The sequence below is a fragment of the Camelina sativa genome, chromosome 5 (genome assembly GCF_000633955.1).
Source record: "Camelina sativa cultivar DH55 chromosome 5, Cs, whole genome shotgun sequence".
Lineage (NCBI taxonomy): Eukaryota > Viridiplantae > Streptophyta > Magnoliopsida > Brassicales > Brassicaceae > Camelina > Camelina sativa.
The window spans coordinates 119,527-133,574 of record NC_025689.1 but is presented as its reverse complement, the minus strand read 5'-3'; the positions used below and the strand labels follow the sequence as shown (position 1 = coordinate 133,574).

General features: G+C 39.1%; 3 protein-coding genes and 1 pseudogene across 7 annotated transcripts in view; 2 read left to right on the top strand and 2 right to left on the bottom strand.

Annotated features, from left to right (window-relative positions):
* On the top strand, window positions 312-4,951 carry LOC104784505 (RNA polymerase II C-terminal domain phosphatase-like 4). Of its 5 annotated transcripts, none has more exons than XM_010509532.2 (13): window positions 312-621; window positions 856-956; window positions 1,059-1,166; window positions 1,336-1,401; window positions 1,630-1,716; window positions 2,341-2,443; window positions 2,526-2,638; window positions 2,748-2,928; window positions 3,080-3,369; window positions 3,460-3,645; window positions 3,743-4,221; window positions 4,326-4,457; window positions 4,548-4,951. In XM_010509532.2, the coding sequence occupies exons 2-11, from the start codon at window positions 909-911 to the stop codon at window positions 4,109-4,111; spliced, it is 1,551 nt and encodes a 516-aa protein (XP_010507834.2). In that variant the 5' UTR covers window positions 312-621; window positions 856-908; the 3' UTR covers window positions 4,112-4,221; window positions 4,326-4,457; window positions 4,548-4,951. The 5 variants fall into 5 exon arrangements, with proteins under 5 accessions (XP_010507834.2, XP_019101132.1, XP_019101131.1 ...); XM_019245586.1 differs by having other exon boundaries at window positions 529-621; window positions 737-956; XM_019245589.1 differs by lacking the exons at window positions 312-621; window positions 856-956 and having other exon boundaries at window positions 1,119-1,166; window positions 1,336-1,405.
* On the top strand, window positions 5,638-6,943 carry LOC104784503 (annotated as a pseudogene).
* Window positions 7,008-7,896, bottom strand: LOC104784502 (classical arabinogalactan protein 26-like). Its single transcript, XM_010509529.2, has one exon. It carries the CDS (start codon window positions 7,684-7,686, stop codon window positions 7,279-7,281), a length of 408 nt encoding a protein of 135 aa, XP_010507831.1. The 5' UTR covers window positions 7,687-7,896; the 3' UTR covers window positions 7,008-7,278.
* Window positions 10,025-14,048, bottom strand: part of LOC109124479 (protease Do-like 2, chloroplastic) — a 4,921-nt gene continuing 897 nt past the window's right edge. The window contains exons 2-18 of the mRNA XM_010509528.2: window positions 13,853-14,047; window positions 13,626-13,699; window positions 13,461-13,524; window positions 13,319-13,363; window positions 12,998-13,105; window positions 12,561-12,638; window positions 12,400-12,466; window positions 12,173-12,231; window positions 11,989-12,088; window positions 11,819-11,898; window positions 11,649-11,705; window positions 11,439-11,542; window positions 11,273-11,360; window positions 11,090-11,175; window positions 10,959-10,983; window positions 10,787-10,858; window positions 10,025-10,682 (exon numbers count right to left, since the gene is read on the bottom strand). Coding sequence (XP_010507830.1) covers window positions 10,326-10,682; window positions 10,787-10,858; window positions 10,959-10,983; window positions 11,090-11,175; window positions 11,273-11,360; window positions 11,439-11,542; window positions 11,649-11,705; window positions 11,819-11,898; window positions 11,989-12,088; window positions 12,173-12,231; window positions 12,400-12,466; window positions 12,561-12,638; window positions 12,998-13,105; window positions 13,319-13,363; window positions 13,461-13,524; window positions 13,626-13,699; window positions 13,853-14,047 — 1,659 coding nt within the window. The 3' untranslated portion in view covers window positions 10,025-10,325. The remainder of the gene's footprint in view (window positions 10,683-10,786; window positions 10,859-10,958; window positions 10,984-11,089; window positions 11,176-11,272; window positions 11,361-11,438; window positions 11,543-11,648; window positions 11,706-11,818; window positions 11,899-11,988; window positions 12,089-12,172; window positions 12,232-12,399; window positions 12,467-12,560; window positions 12,639-12,997; window positions 13,106-13,318; window positions 13,364-13,460; window positions 13,525-13,625; window positions 13,700-13,852; window position 14,048) is intronic.

Here is a 14,048-nt window from a genome sequence, read left to right as displayed (position 1 = left end):
GCAATTTCTTGTAAACTCTAAACTTCTAACATTTATCATTTTTACCTAAACTCTAAAGTCAAGATTATAAATTAAAAAATTCTTTAAAAATATGAATGATAACAAAAATATCTTATTGTAATATAAAATTTTCAAAATTATGAAAATTAAAAATATTTTCATAAATTAATATTTAATTAATTTATTAATAAATTAATAATTATTAATTTATCGATAAATTAAAAACTCTAAAAATTAATAAAATTTCATAGTCTCGAACTTATTAATTTATAGAGGTTTTACTGTATAAGAGAATAGAAAAAAAAAGGAACTTAATTTGCTATTCAACAACACTTGCTCCTCCGACTTGGAAGAATCCTTTAGGTCCAACAACGCCTCTCTTCTTCTCCTAATCAATCAATCAATCAATCAATAATCTCGCTTCCTTCTTCACCGCCTTGCTCGTTTTCAAGTGCGCTCCCGTCGTATCTTCCGAACCCGTCATCCTCCTCGCCAACGCTTCTGACGTCTCTCACTTGGGTTTTTTCCAGCGATCTAGCGTCAAGGAGTTGGTCGTCTTTGTCGGTCGCACTGTCGCTAGCCGAACCCCTCCTTCCCAGCGCCAGTCCGTCCAGCACCAAGGTTCGTTTCTTTCTCCCCCCTTCTTATTATGAATCTTGTTTCTCCCGGATGGATCTATGCTTTATTCGATTTCTTAAGATTGCGTTTTTGATTTCCTTTGTTTTGTATGATTTAGGATGTGCACCTCTTCTGATTCTAGCTTCTGGGCTTCAATTTCACGCGATTCCATATATATATATATATATATTTTGGGGATAATTACTAATTAGGGTTGTGTTTTGTGATATATAATAGAGTACAAGGTTCACGCTTACAATAGGGTTCATGGCCTTTGCGCTGTGGGGTTCATGGACGATCATTATCCTGTTCCAAGTGCCTTTTCTCTTCTCAACCAGGTACTAACTAATTTCGTTATGTTTAACGTGCTTCTCTCACTCAGTGTTGTTTATTAATCCACTTGCATCTAGGTTTTGCTTGACATTTCGGATTTTTCTCAGGTCCTTGATGAGTACCACAAGAGTTTTGGTGAGACATGGAGGTCTGCAAAAGAAGACCCCACTCTGACGACTTGGCCATATTTACTCGAAGCTTTAAACAAATTTCAGGTTCCTCTCTTGTGCAACTCTTTACTTTTTGCCTGTGAATCTTGTTTACAACTTATCCCATGAATTAATTTTACTAGCCTCAGTCGGTCATAGTTTTAGGAACAAGTTGATTGTGAGTGGATTTGATCTTAACTTTGTTTTGTGATTGCCCTGTAATTACAATCTTCAGGATCCAGCAGAGGCTGATAAGCTGTTGAAAATCCAAAGGGAGTTGGATGAGACCAAGATTATCCTTGTAGGTGTTGTCTCCTGTCTTTCCTTGTACGGATATACTTGTGTACTCTCTCTTCTAAAGTTTTCCAGTATAATTGCTGACAGACTGACCAAATATGATATGCATAAATATGCTATTCTGTCAATGAGTTTTGCTTCTTCTCAAAAACCTCATAACCATAATACTGTCTTAGAGATATGATGCATGCTTCTGTCCCCCCTTAAACTGAATTTTTGTTCTGAATTGCAGCATAAAACCATTGATAGTCTTCTAGAACGTGGTGAGAAGCTGGACAGCCTAGTGGAGAAGAGCTCAGATTTGAGCATGGCATCGCAGGTAAATTTTCTACCGCCACATACTAGCAAACAAAAATTCCCAGTGCCATAGATTGATTTTCTATTTTCCGTCTCAGTCATAGTTTGTTAACATGGTAGAAAGGGTAGGACATGAACGAGCTTGAACTGTGTTGTAGATAAAAACAAAGGAACTCTTGTATGTTTTGTTGGGGTAGATAAATAGACGAGGAATGTGGATTTAATTTAGAATACAGATTTACTAGATGTGGTGCTTGGAAATTGATGATGATGCCAAATAAACTCAAGAAAATTTCTTAAAATTTACTTTCCTCAATATATATAAACAACATAATGTATTATCTTTAGTTTTTTTCTTAGTTAGGGTTCCTCTGTTACTTCTCTATATACACAGCTTCTACACAGTAATAATGTGAATCTGATCTTCTTCTAAGTTCGAACTCAAAACTATGTTTCAACTGTTCAGTTAAAACTTTATTAATGCTAAACTAAATATGTGGCGCTGTGTCGTTAATGCTGTGTCCTAAACTTTATTAACTTTAGTTAGGTTTCATCTTTACTTAATCACATTTTTTTGTTTGATTTAGGGTTTTACTCAATCATCTTCTCAGATTTTTGCATATGTTGTGATTGTTTTTTTAATCAGATGAGTGTGGCGAGCGATTCTCCAGTGCATTCCTCAAGTAGTGATGATCTTGCTGCTTTCCTCGATGATGAATTGGAAACTGTTGAGGAAGTAGAGATTGAAGGTGAAGCTCTCTCTTTCTTCAGCCTTGTTTGTCATGTCATTTGTTCTGGTATATTAAATTTTGAATCTGTTTATGCTTGCAGAAGCATCCTCAAGCAAGGGAGAATGCGATCATCCAGGTTCGTTTGGAAACATGTGCTTTGTCTGTGGGAAAAAATTGGAAGAAACTGGTGTTTCGTTTAGATATATACACAAGGTAAACCAATCTAATTCGATTACCTTACATATATCACAGAACAGCTTCTCTTGAATCAAGTTTTAGTTTTTTTATTTATTAATGAGCTTTGCGAATGCTGTGTTCTTAGGAAATGAGGCTCAATCAAGATGAGATCTCCAGGTTGCGTGATTCAGATATGGGATTCTTGCAACGCCAGCGGAAGCTGTATTTAGTTCTCGATCTAGACCACACGCTGCTTAATTCTACCATATTAAGGGACCTGAAACCAGAGGAGGAATACTTGTATAGCCATACTCATTCTCTTCAAGGTGACATACTCTGCTACATTGTTTTGCTTTTCTTCTAATGTAATCTTTGTTCATGAGACTTCGGTGTTGTATTTTTCCTTTTGTTGTCCCATCTAGATGGTTGTATGTGTTGTATTTCTAAGAATTTTTGGATTTTGTTTGAAAATCTCAGATGTTTCCGGAGGTAGTCTTTTCAAGATGGAATTTATGCACATGATGACCAAACTGAGGCCGTTTGTTCACTCATTTCTAAAAGAAGCCAGTGAGATGTTTGTGATGTACATATACACAATGGGAGATAGGCCATATGCGCGACAGATGGCGAAGCTGCTGGACCCCAAAGGAGAGTACTTTGGTGATCGGATCATTTCTCGGGATGACGGCACAGTGAGACATCAAAAGAGTCTAGATGTGGTGCTTGGACAAGAAAGTGCTGTTCTGATTCTTGACGATACAGAGAATGTAAGTATGTTGTGTATTTTGTCAAGGTTTCATTTTAACACGTAATCATTTTATAGAGTTGTGCTGATACTTGGTTGGTTTGATGCACAGGCGTGGCCAAATCATAAGGACAATTTGATCGTAATAGAGAGGTATCACTTTTTCGCTTCGAGCTGCAGACAGTTTGATCACAAATACAAGTCTCTATCGGAGTTGAAGAGCGATGAGAGTGAACCAGATGGGGCACTTGCAACTGTCCTGAAAGTCCTAAAACAAGCACATGCTCTTTTCTTTGAGGTATGCCCAAATATATACACACTGAATCTTAAGAAAACTTTGTCTTTTGCCTAGTTTGGGGGTTTTGATTATTATTATTCGTGTTTTGTTTTTTTAGAATGTGGATGAAGACATATCTAATAAAGATGTTAGGTTGATGCTGAAACAAGTGCGTAAAGAGATACTTAAAGGATGTAAAGTAGTGTTCAGTCGGGTGTTCCCAACCAAGGCAAAGCCAGAAGATCACCCTCTGTGGAAAATGGCTGAGGATCTGGGAGCAACCTGCGCAACGGAAGTGGATGCATCAGTGACACACGTGGTGGCCATGGAGATGGGAACAGAGAAGGCACGTTGGGCTGTGAGAGAGAAGAAGTTTGTGGTGCATAGAGGATGGATAGACGCAGCGAATTACCTGTGGAAGAAGCAGCCAGAAGAAAACTTCAGTTTAGAGCAGCTCAAGAAGCAACAAGGAACAGAAGAAGAGTGATATATGTAAACCAATGAGAAAGAAGTGATAAACTTTGTTGTTTAATTGATCCTAAGGAGTGTAGTAGTTCTAGAACCCAATTCGTCAACAACAACTGTCGCTCCTCTTGGGTTACTAACTACTCTCTCTCTCTCTCTTTCAATTAGTTTGCAAATTTCTTCAATTTGGGATTTTTTTGTTTTTATTTTAATGGAAGGGAGTGGGAATTTTGCAGGTGAAGAGTATTGTAGGAACAAGAGAGTTCAAAGGCTGGTTGGATGATGGAGATGAGAGGAAAGGTCCAATGTCACTTCCTCAGCCTACACTTTCAAGCCTTCTCCTTCAACTTAGTTTCCTTCCTTTCCTGGTACTTTTATTAACTCTTACTCAATCTGTCCTTACTTGACTTCAATCTCAAATAAGAGCGAGAACGGCACTGCTGTGGTGGCTGATACAGGAGCAAAGGTCGCAAAGATGGCTGATACAGGAGCAAAGGTTGCAAAGAGACAGATGGGTGATGGGAATGTCAATGGCAATGGTATTACTGTGAAGAAATTCAAAGCGGCCGATAAATGCTACCAAGGAAGTCTACGCTTTCCTCCAAGAAGAAGTCTGATTTCAGGGAGACTTACTCTTGCAGGTCTCTCCCTCTCGGCAGGAACTCATTTGTCGAAACAATGTTGTATACTTGCTTTTTTTCATTTGCTCTGTGATCTGTTCTCTGGTTATATTGATGTATGAACTTGCTATGAAATTTCGTCACTGGATTTTATAATGTTTCTCTATTAGCTATTGGGAAAAACATAACCATGTTTGCTTGCATCAATGGTGCTAAAAAAAACAAGGAAATCTGTATCATAAGCTGCAATTGTAACAAGAGGGTATGTATGTTCAATTCACGGACATGGCTTTGCAGCTCTAATCAAAGTGTTATAATCATCCCAAAACAGACAGCAGATTTGCACAAGCAGTTCACGAAAAGCCACAACTCAGTGACATAAGGACTAAACAAACAGCTCTCATTGGCTTAGCCGTGCCTCTCTTGCGCAGCATGCATGGATGTAAAGAAAGTAAATTAACTGGCAAGATGATTAAATTAAGGTTCTCCCAAAGAAGGTAAAACGAAAAGAGAGGGATGTAGGCATTATTAACCTCATCAGCAAACTTGATCAAAATGGTAGTCCGAGGACGTTGTTGTCCTTCAATGGGTACAAAATGAGCCGTTACCACATGGCCAGGATGCTCGGCTTCGGCATCGGCGATCAGCTCTTCGACTTGATCGATCAGGAGGAGAAGGAGGACAACACCTTGTAAAAAAAGGCAGGCCCTTGATTACATTACGTGGGCCTTTAATATTGGGCTTATATTGATTGATTGATTGATGAGGCCTGATCTGAAGATAGCCTAGTTGCAGGATACTGAGATTAGATGCCTACGTGTTGAGTACTCATTGGATAATATGTATTAATAGCCGTAAAATGCGGCAAAAAGAATTAAATTCAGATTCTCTCTCTCTCGAGAGAGATTCAAAATTTGAAAACCAAAAATCACAATTTGCCTTTTGTTTGTTTGTTTGTTGTTATTTGACATATCTTTTCTCAATCTCTCTCTCTCTCTCTCAAAGTCGCTGAGGCAATTTAGGGGATCGAAGAAGAAAGAAGAAGAAGAAGAAAGAGGGGTATGTATGATTCTTCTCTACCTTGAGTAGCTAAAGCTTTTGATGATGATGATGATGTTGAGTTTATAGCTTTTCCATTGTTTGTTTGTATAGCAGGCAGCAGCACCAAAAAGAAAAGAAAAAAAAGAAGAAAAATGGAGGAGAAATCGAGCAAGTGGTGGTGGTTGGAGAGTCACAAAAGCTCCAAACAGTCTCTATGGCTTCAATCAACACTCTCTGGTATTTTTTTTTTTTTGTTTTTTTTTGATGACTCCGTTCCTATAGATATAGAGGACAGCTCTCTCTCTCTCTCTGTCTCTCTGTTGTTGAATTGGTGGTTTTGGAAACAAAATTTGGACAGAGCTGGATGGCAAGACAAAGTCAATGCTGATGCTCATTGAAGGAAACGCTGACTCTTTCGCCCAGCGTGCTGAGACTTACTACAAGAAACGTCCTGAGCTTATCACCTTCGTCCAAGACTTTTATCGAGCTCACCGTTCCTTAGCCGAGCGTTTCGATCACTTGCTCCGCTCTTCTTCTTCTTCTTCTTCTTCTTCCGACAACGCTTCTCGCTCCTCTTCCTTCTCCTCCTTTAAGTTTCACCAACAACAAGAAGAATCCCTTTCTGACACCAACTCTCACTTTGAAGATGCCGATTCTGAGATTGAAGACCCTCCTGACCATCAGGATGAGCTTGAGCACAACAAGCAGTAAGAAGAAGACGATGATGATGATAAGACTTTGAAACTGGAACAAGAAAGGTTGAAGAAGCTCATCCAAGAGACTGATGCTCTCAGGAAACAGCTGCTCGCCAAGGACGAAGAGAAGAGAGAGGTCATCAGACAGCTTTCTCTTACCCTCCAGACTCTCAAAGACGACAACTTGAGCCTCAAGAGACGCCTTCTTTCCCTCAACAAACGCAGCTGCGTTTTTGAGTTCAAACCACTCGACAACTTGTTCGGCAAGCTCTTTTCCCTTATCTGCGACTGCAATGGTGGTGATGGCACCACCAAAGGTCGTTTTTAGTTGGCTCATCGACGACTACCTATCATGACACTCATGACTCATGAGCTTAGCTTCTTTCTGTGTTTTGATTTCACTTTGTCTATTGTTTAAATCCTAGCTTCTTTTCCTGCTGTATTATGGACCTAGACCAGATCATCATCGTAAATTAAATTATCCTGTTTTCATTTGTATATTCACATGAATCCATTGTCAGACAGCGACATGTGAGGGATGCATTCATGCATAAAACTGGAGGATCAATCAATTTTGACTTTTAAGGCACAAAAACAAACACATATATATCACTGTTACAAAGTACAACAACTGCACCATCCCAAATTGCAGATTGCTTTACGAGCAAATCTCACACTCGAACAATTTTAAAAGCTATACTAATAATATTACATGAAAAATCCAGAACGAAACAGAGTGTAAGTAAGATAAGAAGAATACATTCTTTTTTTCTTTTGTTTGTAGAAGATGTCTAGAGGGCTTGCTTACTCGCTCGCTGTTTCCCATCTGATTACTAGAAACTGCAGAAAGACATGAGGAAGACAAGAAGCAGAGAGGAGAGTGGTGATGATACCAAACTAACTGATGATGAAGCAGGGAGAGGGGACCCGACTGGAGAAAATTCGAGCAGAGGATCAGGAGAGACAGCATCCGGGTTCGGTGGACTAAGGCTTGAAGGGATTGTCGGCATTACTGAAGCTTCTGACGGGGAAGGAGACATCTCGCTCGAACCTGGAGTTGGGAACAGAGGGGAGACATCTGGAGACATTGCCGGAGGAGATGCTGAGAAACTCGTTGGAGCTTCAGGTAAAAACGAAGGTGCAGCTGATATGGTGGATAGCTGAAACTGTAGGAACTCGGATGTTGAAGTGTGTAAACAGAGTGATAGAACGGTGAAGGCGAGTAACAGAGAGACGCTCATGGTTACAGGTTACTGTGAAAGAATGTGTTATGTGTCTCTCTGCTTCTCTAAGAGCATGATTACTGAGAGTTACTCAGTTGGTTGCTTTCTTATTTATGTCCGAAAAAAAATTAAAAAATCTAATAATATTGTCTAAAATGCGAGAATCGCTTCTCCAGGAAGGAGCGGAAGCAACCCATAAGGAACGGTACGTGTCAAATTTTGGTTGGTTGTCGGATATATATTTTTTTTTTTTTTCATTTTCTTCTCTCTCTTTCGCGACCCTTTCTCATTTCTCTCTTGAGGTTAACGGTGAATCGGCGATAGATTCACTTCAAATCCGGAAAAATCGATTAAACTCGAGGGTTTTGGTGATTGACACCGATTTGTTTACGGATCGGCTTCCAATCACAATTGTTGTCATGTCTTATTCGCTTCTGTTCTCAAGATCCTGAATTTTCTCCAAGCTTTCATCGGTGTATCGATCATAATCTACTCGATTTGGATGCTCGATCAATATAACCATCATGTTCCCCCGTTAAACCTCCTCCGTCTTAGCCTCTGGCGGCTTCATCTCTAGAAAACGAAGGTATGTTGGGTATCTTTCTCTCCGATTCTATTTGTATGTCGTCGCCTCTCATAATTAAGTCTAACATCAAAACAGGGGCGTATAGACTTAATTAGATTCAATGTCGTCGCCTCTCATAATTACATTAAAAAAAGTACTTGGGTTGGGTGTCAATGATTTATGTGAATGTGTATGTTGTGAAGTAGCTTTTGATTTGGGAATCAAGAGGTTGCTGAGCAACCAACAGTTGATAAGGACAACTTAAAACAACAGCCCTAATTAGATATTTGGTTGCTCTTTTGATGTAAATGTCGGGTTAAAACAGTTTGGTTGCTGTCATTTGCTTTTGCTCTGGTTTGTTTCACTTCAAACTCCAAAGAATGTTGTTTTGATTTTGATGAAACTGATGAAGCAGGTAGCGAGAGTAATAGTGCAACGTTGACATTTGATGGTGTTGATAAAATGGGTGAAAGGCTTGCTAATGAGGTATTTAGCCAGCATTGTTGTTTTCACTTTGATCTGCAAAGTTTATGAAATTATATTTCTCTTTGATAAAAACTGCTGGTCTTTTATTTACTTTGTCGTCGTCCTCTACGAGAAAAGTAAGCAAGGGAGACAAGAATGTTACACACTACTAGTCTTTTATTTTCTTTGTCGTCGTCTCAACAGTGGTCATTCCGGTTATAACCAGTTTCTTCCAGGTTTGTGTCTGAAATTGCAATGTCCTTGAGATGAAGTTTGGACCTCAAAAGTAGCTTGCTTAATTGATTTTTGGTTGTGTCCCTGCAGCGGTTCCTGCTCCTGTGGTCCGAAGACCAGTTACTATTTAAACAGAGGCTTGACTCTGTTGTTTACTTGTTGTACAGCTTCTGGTCCAGTGGCTATAGTTCAGAAGGTAACTGGTTCATGTGTCTCAAAGGGAAGGACTTACTACAGATACTCAACAACTGTGATTAACAAATCTTCTAGACCTCTGAAAAGTCTCAACCTTTCGATCAAGAATCTATATGGACCAATCTGGGGGCTCTCGAGATCATGCAATTCGTTCGGTCTACCCTCTTGGATGCACTCATTGCCATCCGGGAAATCCCTAGAGTTTGTCTACATTCACTCAACATCACCGGCCAATGTGGCAGAATCAAGCTACACTTTGGCTTGACCAAACAACAACTACACTCAAAGGAATCAGTGTGTATAGGTCCAAATTTTAACCAATTAAACAAGTGTAAAACACTAATAAGGTAAAATATGCCTTGAGTAACTTTTTTGGGGTTCTCTAATAATAGGTTGATTTTGCTTAAGTTCTTTTAGGGTTGCTTTACTTAATTTATGATTATTTATATAATTAATTAATGTGAGAGTAACTATAGTGGGTTACTCCACTAATGATGGTCTAAGTATGTTTGTGAGAGGTAAAAAGAAAAAAAAAGAATGACAAATTGAAGAAGAAAAAGGTATACTATACAGCTATAGAGGAGGTAAAAGACAAGATTGGTGGGTTTGGTTGTGGACCTCTGTTTTAGGGCAGAGCACATGAAATATGGATTTGTCGGGTTTTGATTTGTGTCGGAGTGTTTGTTTGTATGTTTTGATATGCTGAATAAATTAAACAAGTAATTTAAAAGATAAACAAAGTAGAGTCCCGTGAAGCTCTCTCCTGATTTGATATAACAGAAGTGACTGCCAGCTTTTAACTTCTTGTTATGCTTTTTCCTGATCTGCAACAATCTTAGGTTTATTGTCAGTTAATGAAGACAATGCAAGTGGTAAAAAAAAAAAAAGGAAGCAGTGTGATTCACTGCAGACATTGCTGCATTTCATTTCTCATCAAAATCAAACATTGAATCATTTGTTGATCTTGGTCAAGATTCTTGCAATGTGTTTCTCAGTACACTCATGTGAACACAATGTGCATTCTTATGGTCAACTTTCCATAAAACTCAATCCCTAGAGGTTTGAAGAAAGAATTCACTAAATTTGGAACAGCTCAAGACCTTATGAATGAGAATGAAGCTGAGAGCTTTCCCATATGTTATGGGAAGCTGTGTGGGCTTTCAGTGGCTTCCATCTGCGGACGCCTTTTTTGAACAATTTATGCCCACACGAGTCCATCAAAGCCGATTTCCAGATTAGACACAGGGCTGTCTCCGATACCTTGGTCAAGTGCTTGGGTGTCATCTCTAGGATCTACATATGGCTCGAGCAGATCTGCAGATCTTTCTGATGGGATTCCATAATCTTTAAGGATGCACAAGGAAGCAGAATTTGAAGCTTCTCTCTCCAACACAGCGACATAGTTGTCTTCGAACTCAAAAACTAGATACTTATCTTTGCACATGTCAATGAGGTGTGCCAAATGATGGATGTTTCTTATAGGAATTCCATTAAACTTCAGGACCTGCTGGTTATTCATGTCCTCATAGCCGATGTTTACTTCATTTGCCAACACCTACAGATATGCTTGTCAGAGTGAGTGAATTACTAAATTAGTGTTGCACTCACCAGACCAAAATGCACATGGAATAAAGAACTCATTATCCTCTGAGGGCTTACCTGTGATAGGATGACGATTTGTTCTCCTCTGAACCTTGCCACAGAGTAGCGTGCCTTTGTTAATAATTTCAACTACAAATTGGAAGGAACAAACTCAAGCTGAGAATGCAAGAACTGTTATAGTGGATTTATAAATTAAATTAACAGTTAAGGATAAGTAAAGTGAGCTTACGCCTATGGTGTCCTCGCACTCCTCCCTGTTGATACAATAAAAAGAAAAAAGAAGAAAACAGTTATGCATTTGGGAAACAATGAGAAAGTTTCGGTTTACTTATGTATCTTAGCAAGCTGAGGAAAACATACTCTATCAGCGGTTCTGAGAGCGGAGTAAACACCAAACCAGCAACTATAATGTATGATGGCTGACCTCCATCAATATGGTACGGTACCTATTTAAAAGCACAAAAAGGCATTGAAGTACTGGCAATTAGCTTACTAGGCATGAAGCGCAAAATGCTTAGAAATGGTAGATGCAGAGAGTTGTACCAGGTGCACTCGTGGCCTTAGAACTACTTGAACTTTCTTATGTTCTCCTGCTCTAATGATACCAAGCTCCGCGACGTCACCTGCAAATCTGATCAGTGAAATAGAAGGCAAGTATGAGAATAAGTGGAGGAAGTTAATACATCCCTGGAAAAGATCAGCTATTTACTTTTGACTGATGAGATAACGGAATGCTATGCGTTCGCTGGATCGGAAGGGTACAGTTCCTTCACATCCCACGTGTAGATCATCAAAACTTACAATCACATCTCCCTGATTTAACAATTAGTACTCGTCAGGTAATACCAGAAATCAAGGATGAGAAGATTCGACTGTAGAAATTCGGTAGAGCAACAATTCTATGATCCATGCTCTTTACCTCTTTCAGGACTTTACTTGCATCAGATGTAGGTTCAACTCTTCGCACCAGCACCCCCTACAAAATTAAGGTTACATCACTTTTAAGTGTAGACTCTCAATATCCTCCAACATTATATTGGCAAAATCTCTGTCTGAAAAAAGACAGGCAAACTAACAAAGCAAGTCTACCTCATTTGTAGGAACTTTGAGGCACTCCCGCAGAGCTGGATTCTCCAATTTCTGCAGCAATACTCCAAGGCAAGGGTAACCTGCAAGAGAAATATCTTTTTTAAGTATAAAAAACAGAAAGGCCAACTAGAAGGTAATGGTCTTGCAGTAGAACAATATGAAACTATTACCAGTGTATTTTCCGTTCCTCTCATAGTCAGTCAAAAAGTGAGAAACAACTGTTGTTGGAATCACATAACCAATATTTTCAGTTTCTTCAGATCTGTAAACCTAGAGGAAATCTCTTGTGAGGCATAGGTTCGGAAAGAAAACCAAAAACAGGTACCCTATTCCTGAAAATTCCAAAGCAAATACCTGAAATGCTACTCCAATACATTCCCCCTGGTCATTGAATGCAGGGCCGCCACTATTCCCTACAATCTAACAAGTATAAGAAGTGGCTATCACAGTAATACTGATGAGGGTTCTCAGAAGCAATTCTAGTGAAAAACATGCTACAGAAAAGAACAAGTCATATGCAAGTTTTCTACAAAAAAAGTGCAAGATACTAGGGAACAAAAGGAAAGAAAGGATCCACTGACCTGGATTTATTGCAGCGTCAATTTGAATTCCAAGCAAGTCGGATGATCCATGAGCATATGATGTTACCTGCATTGCCAAAACAATTTCAACGAGGAAAAGTTTTTAGAATCGTCAACACGAAAATAGTGGCAAAAAAGCAAAGCCAAAGATATCGGGAAACCTCTATACGTGATACAACCCCTTTTGTAACAGAGATTGTATCTCCTCCAAGAGGATATCCCACGACAGTTACTGAATCCTGCATATCAAAGCCATATGAACAACAAGCTATGTTCAGATAAATAGTTAGAACTAAAAAACAGGGAGGCACATCTTAAGCCTTTTATTTATAAATGGAGTATGTAAAACATTCTCAGGTGGAGGCTTCATTGAGACCACATACTGATCCTATATCGCACACCACCAAGATGAACAGCATATTACATTCTGTAATATTATGTTTCTAGAGTAAAAGATGTGGTTGTTTGTTCTTTTTTGTTTGTTCATTATTACTCATCTAGGCCGTCAAATGTGTTGTTAAAATATATCTAGAGAAGTGAACTCGAAGAATAAGAAATACAAATATAAAAATATATATATCTGAAGAAAAGATGAAACCTGAAGGCGGGGTAAATGGCCAAGGCGCAGAGGTTCAGCACCTTTCCAGAAATCCTCGCTTTCTACTGAGAGCAAAGCAATGTCACAGTCCACACCTCTAACTAAAACCTGGGCGGGCAGTGGAAATAAAAGGGAAGTTACTTTCAAGTGTATAGAGAGATAGGTAGGTAGGTACATGTATAGTTGAACTTAGCAGAGGAAGAAACAAAAATCTAGTTTCGGAGCATTATTGATGGAACAAACTGAAAGCAGAAGATCTCAAACGCAAATACTGCAAAGAGAGGAATCTGCAGGGCAAGTAAGAGGAGATGCAAAGCAAACCTTAGCCACATATTTTCTGTCATCTCCCCTTCTCTTAACTTTAACCTGATCAAAAGAAAAGTTAAGTCATGAGAAGGTGATGGAATGGAATCATCATAAGAAAAGGGGAGAAAAAAAAAGAAGTTGGAGAAGGAAAGTAAACCTGGGTGTCGTGTTCGACACAATGAGCATTGGTCAAGAGCTTGCCATCTCCGATCATAAAAGCACTGCCGAATAATGAACTATCAAACTCATGGAACACAACATCATAACATGCTTAAAAGGGACAATAAGATAAGACTAGATGAGGGGTAAATGGAAAAGTTGCCTGCCAGTGCTAGTAAATTGTCTCTGCTTCTGCCATGGGAGGGAGTAATCAGGCGCAGTATGAGTGCAATAAACCTGCAAAAACAAGGACGGGTTGAAAGACTGATGAGAACTCAAATAAGCAAACAGAGTGGTGAGAGTAGTAATATTTCTCTGTAAAAAAAAAGGGAATTTTGAAGGAAGCCCCCCGAAATAATAATAAAGAAGAGATATGTGAAAGCAGCCTACTTTGACAACGGCATTGAGAAAGGATGCATCGTGAATCTTGGCAGGATCAGTAGTCTGTTGGTGAGAAAGAGCAGCAGCATCTTTCTTATCCTTTTTGGGAGAGCCAAAGGCCTTGAATGCCATTGTTTGATGAGCATTATTACTACTATTACAACTCTCATCTCGACCCGCCTGATTCTTCCTCTGGTTCTGGTTC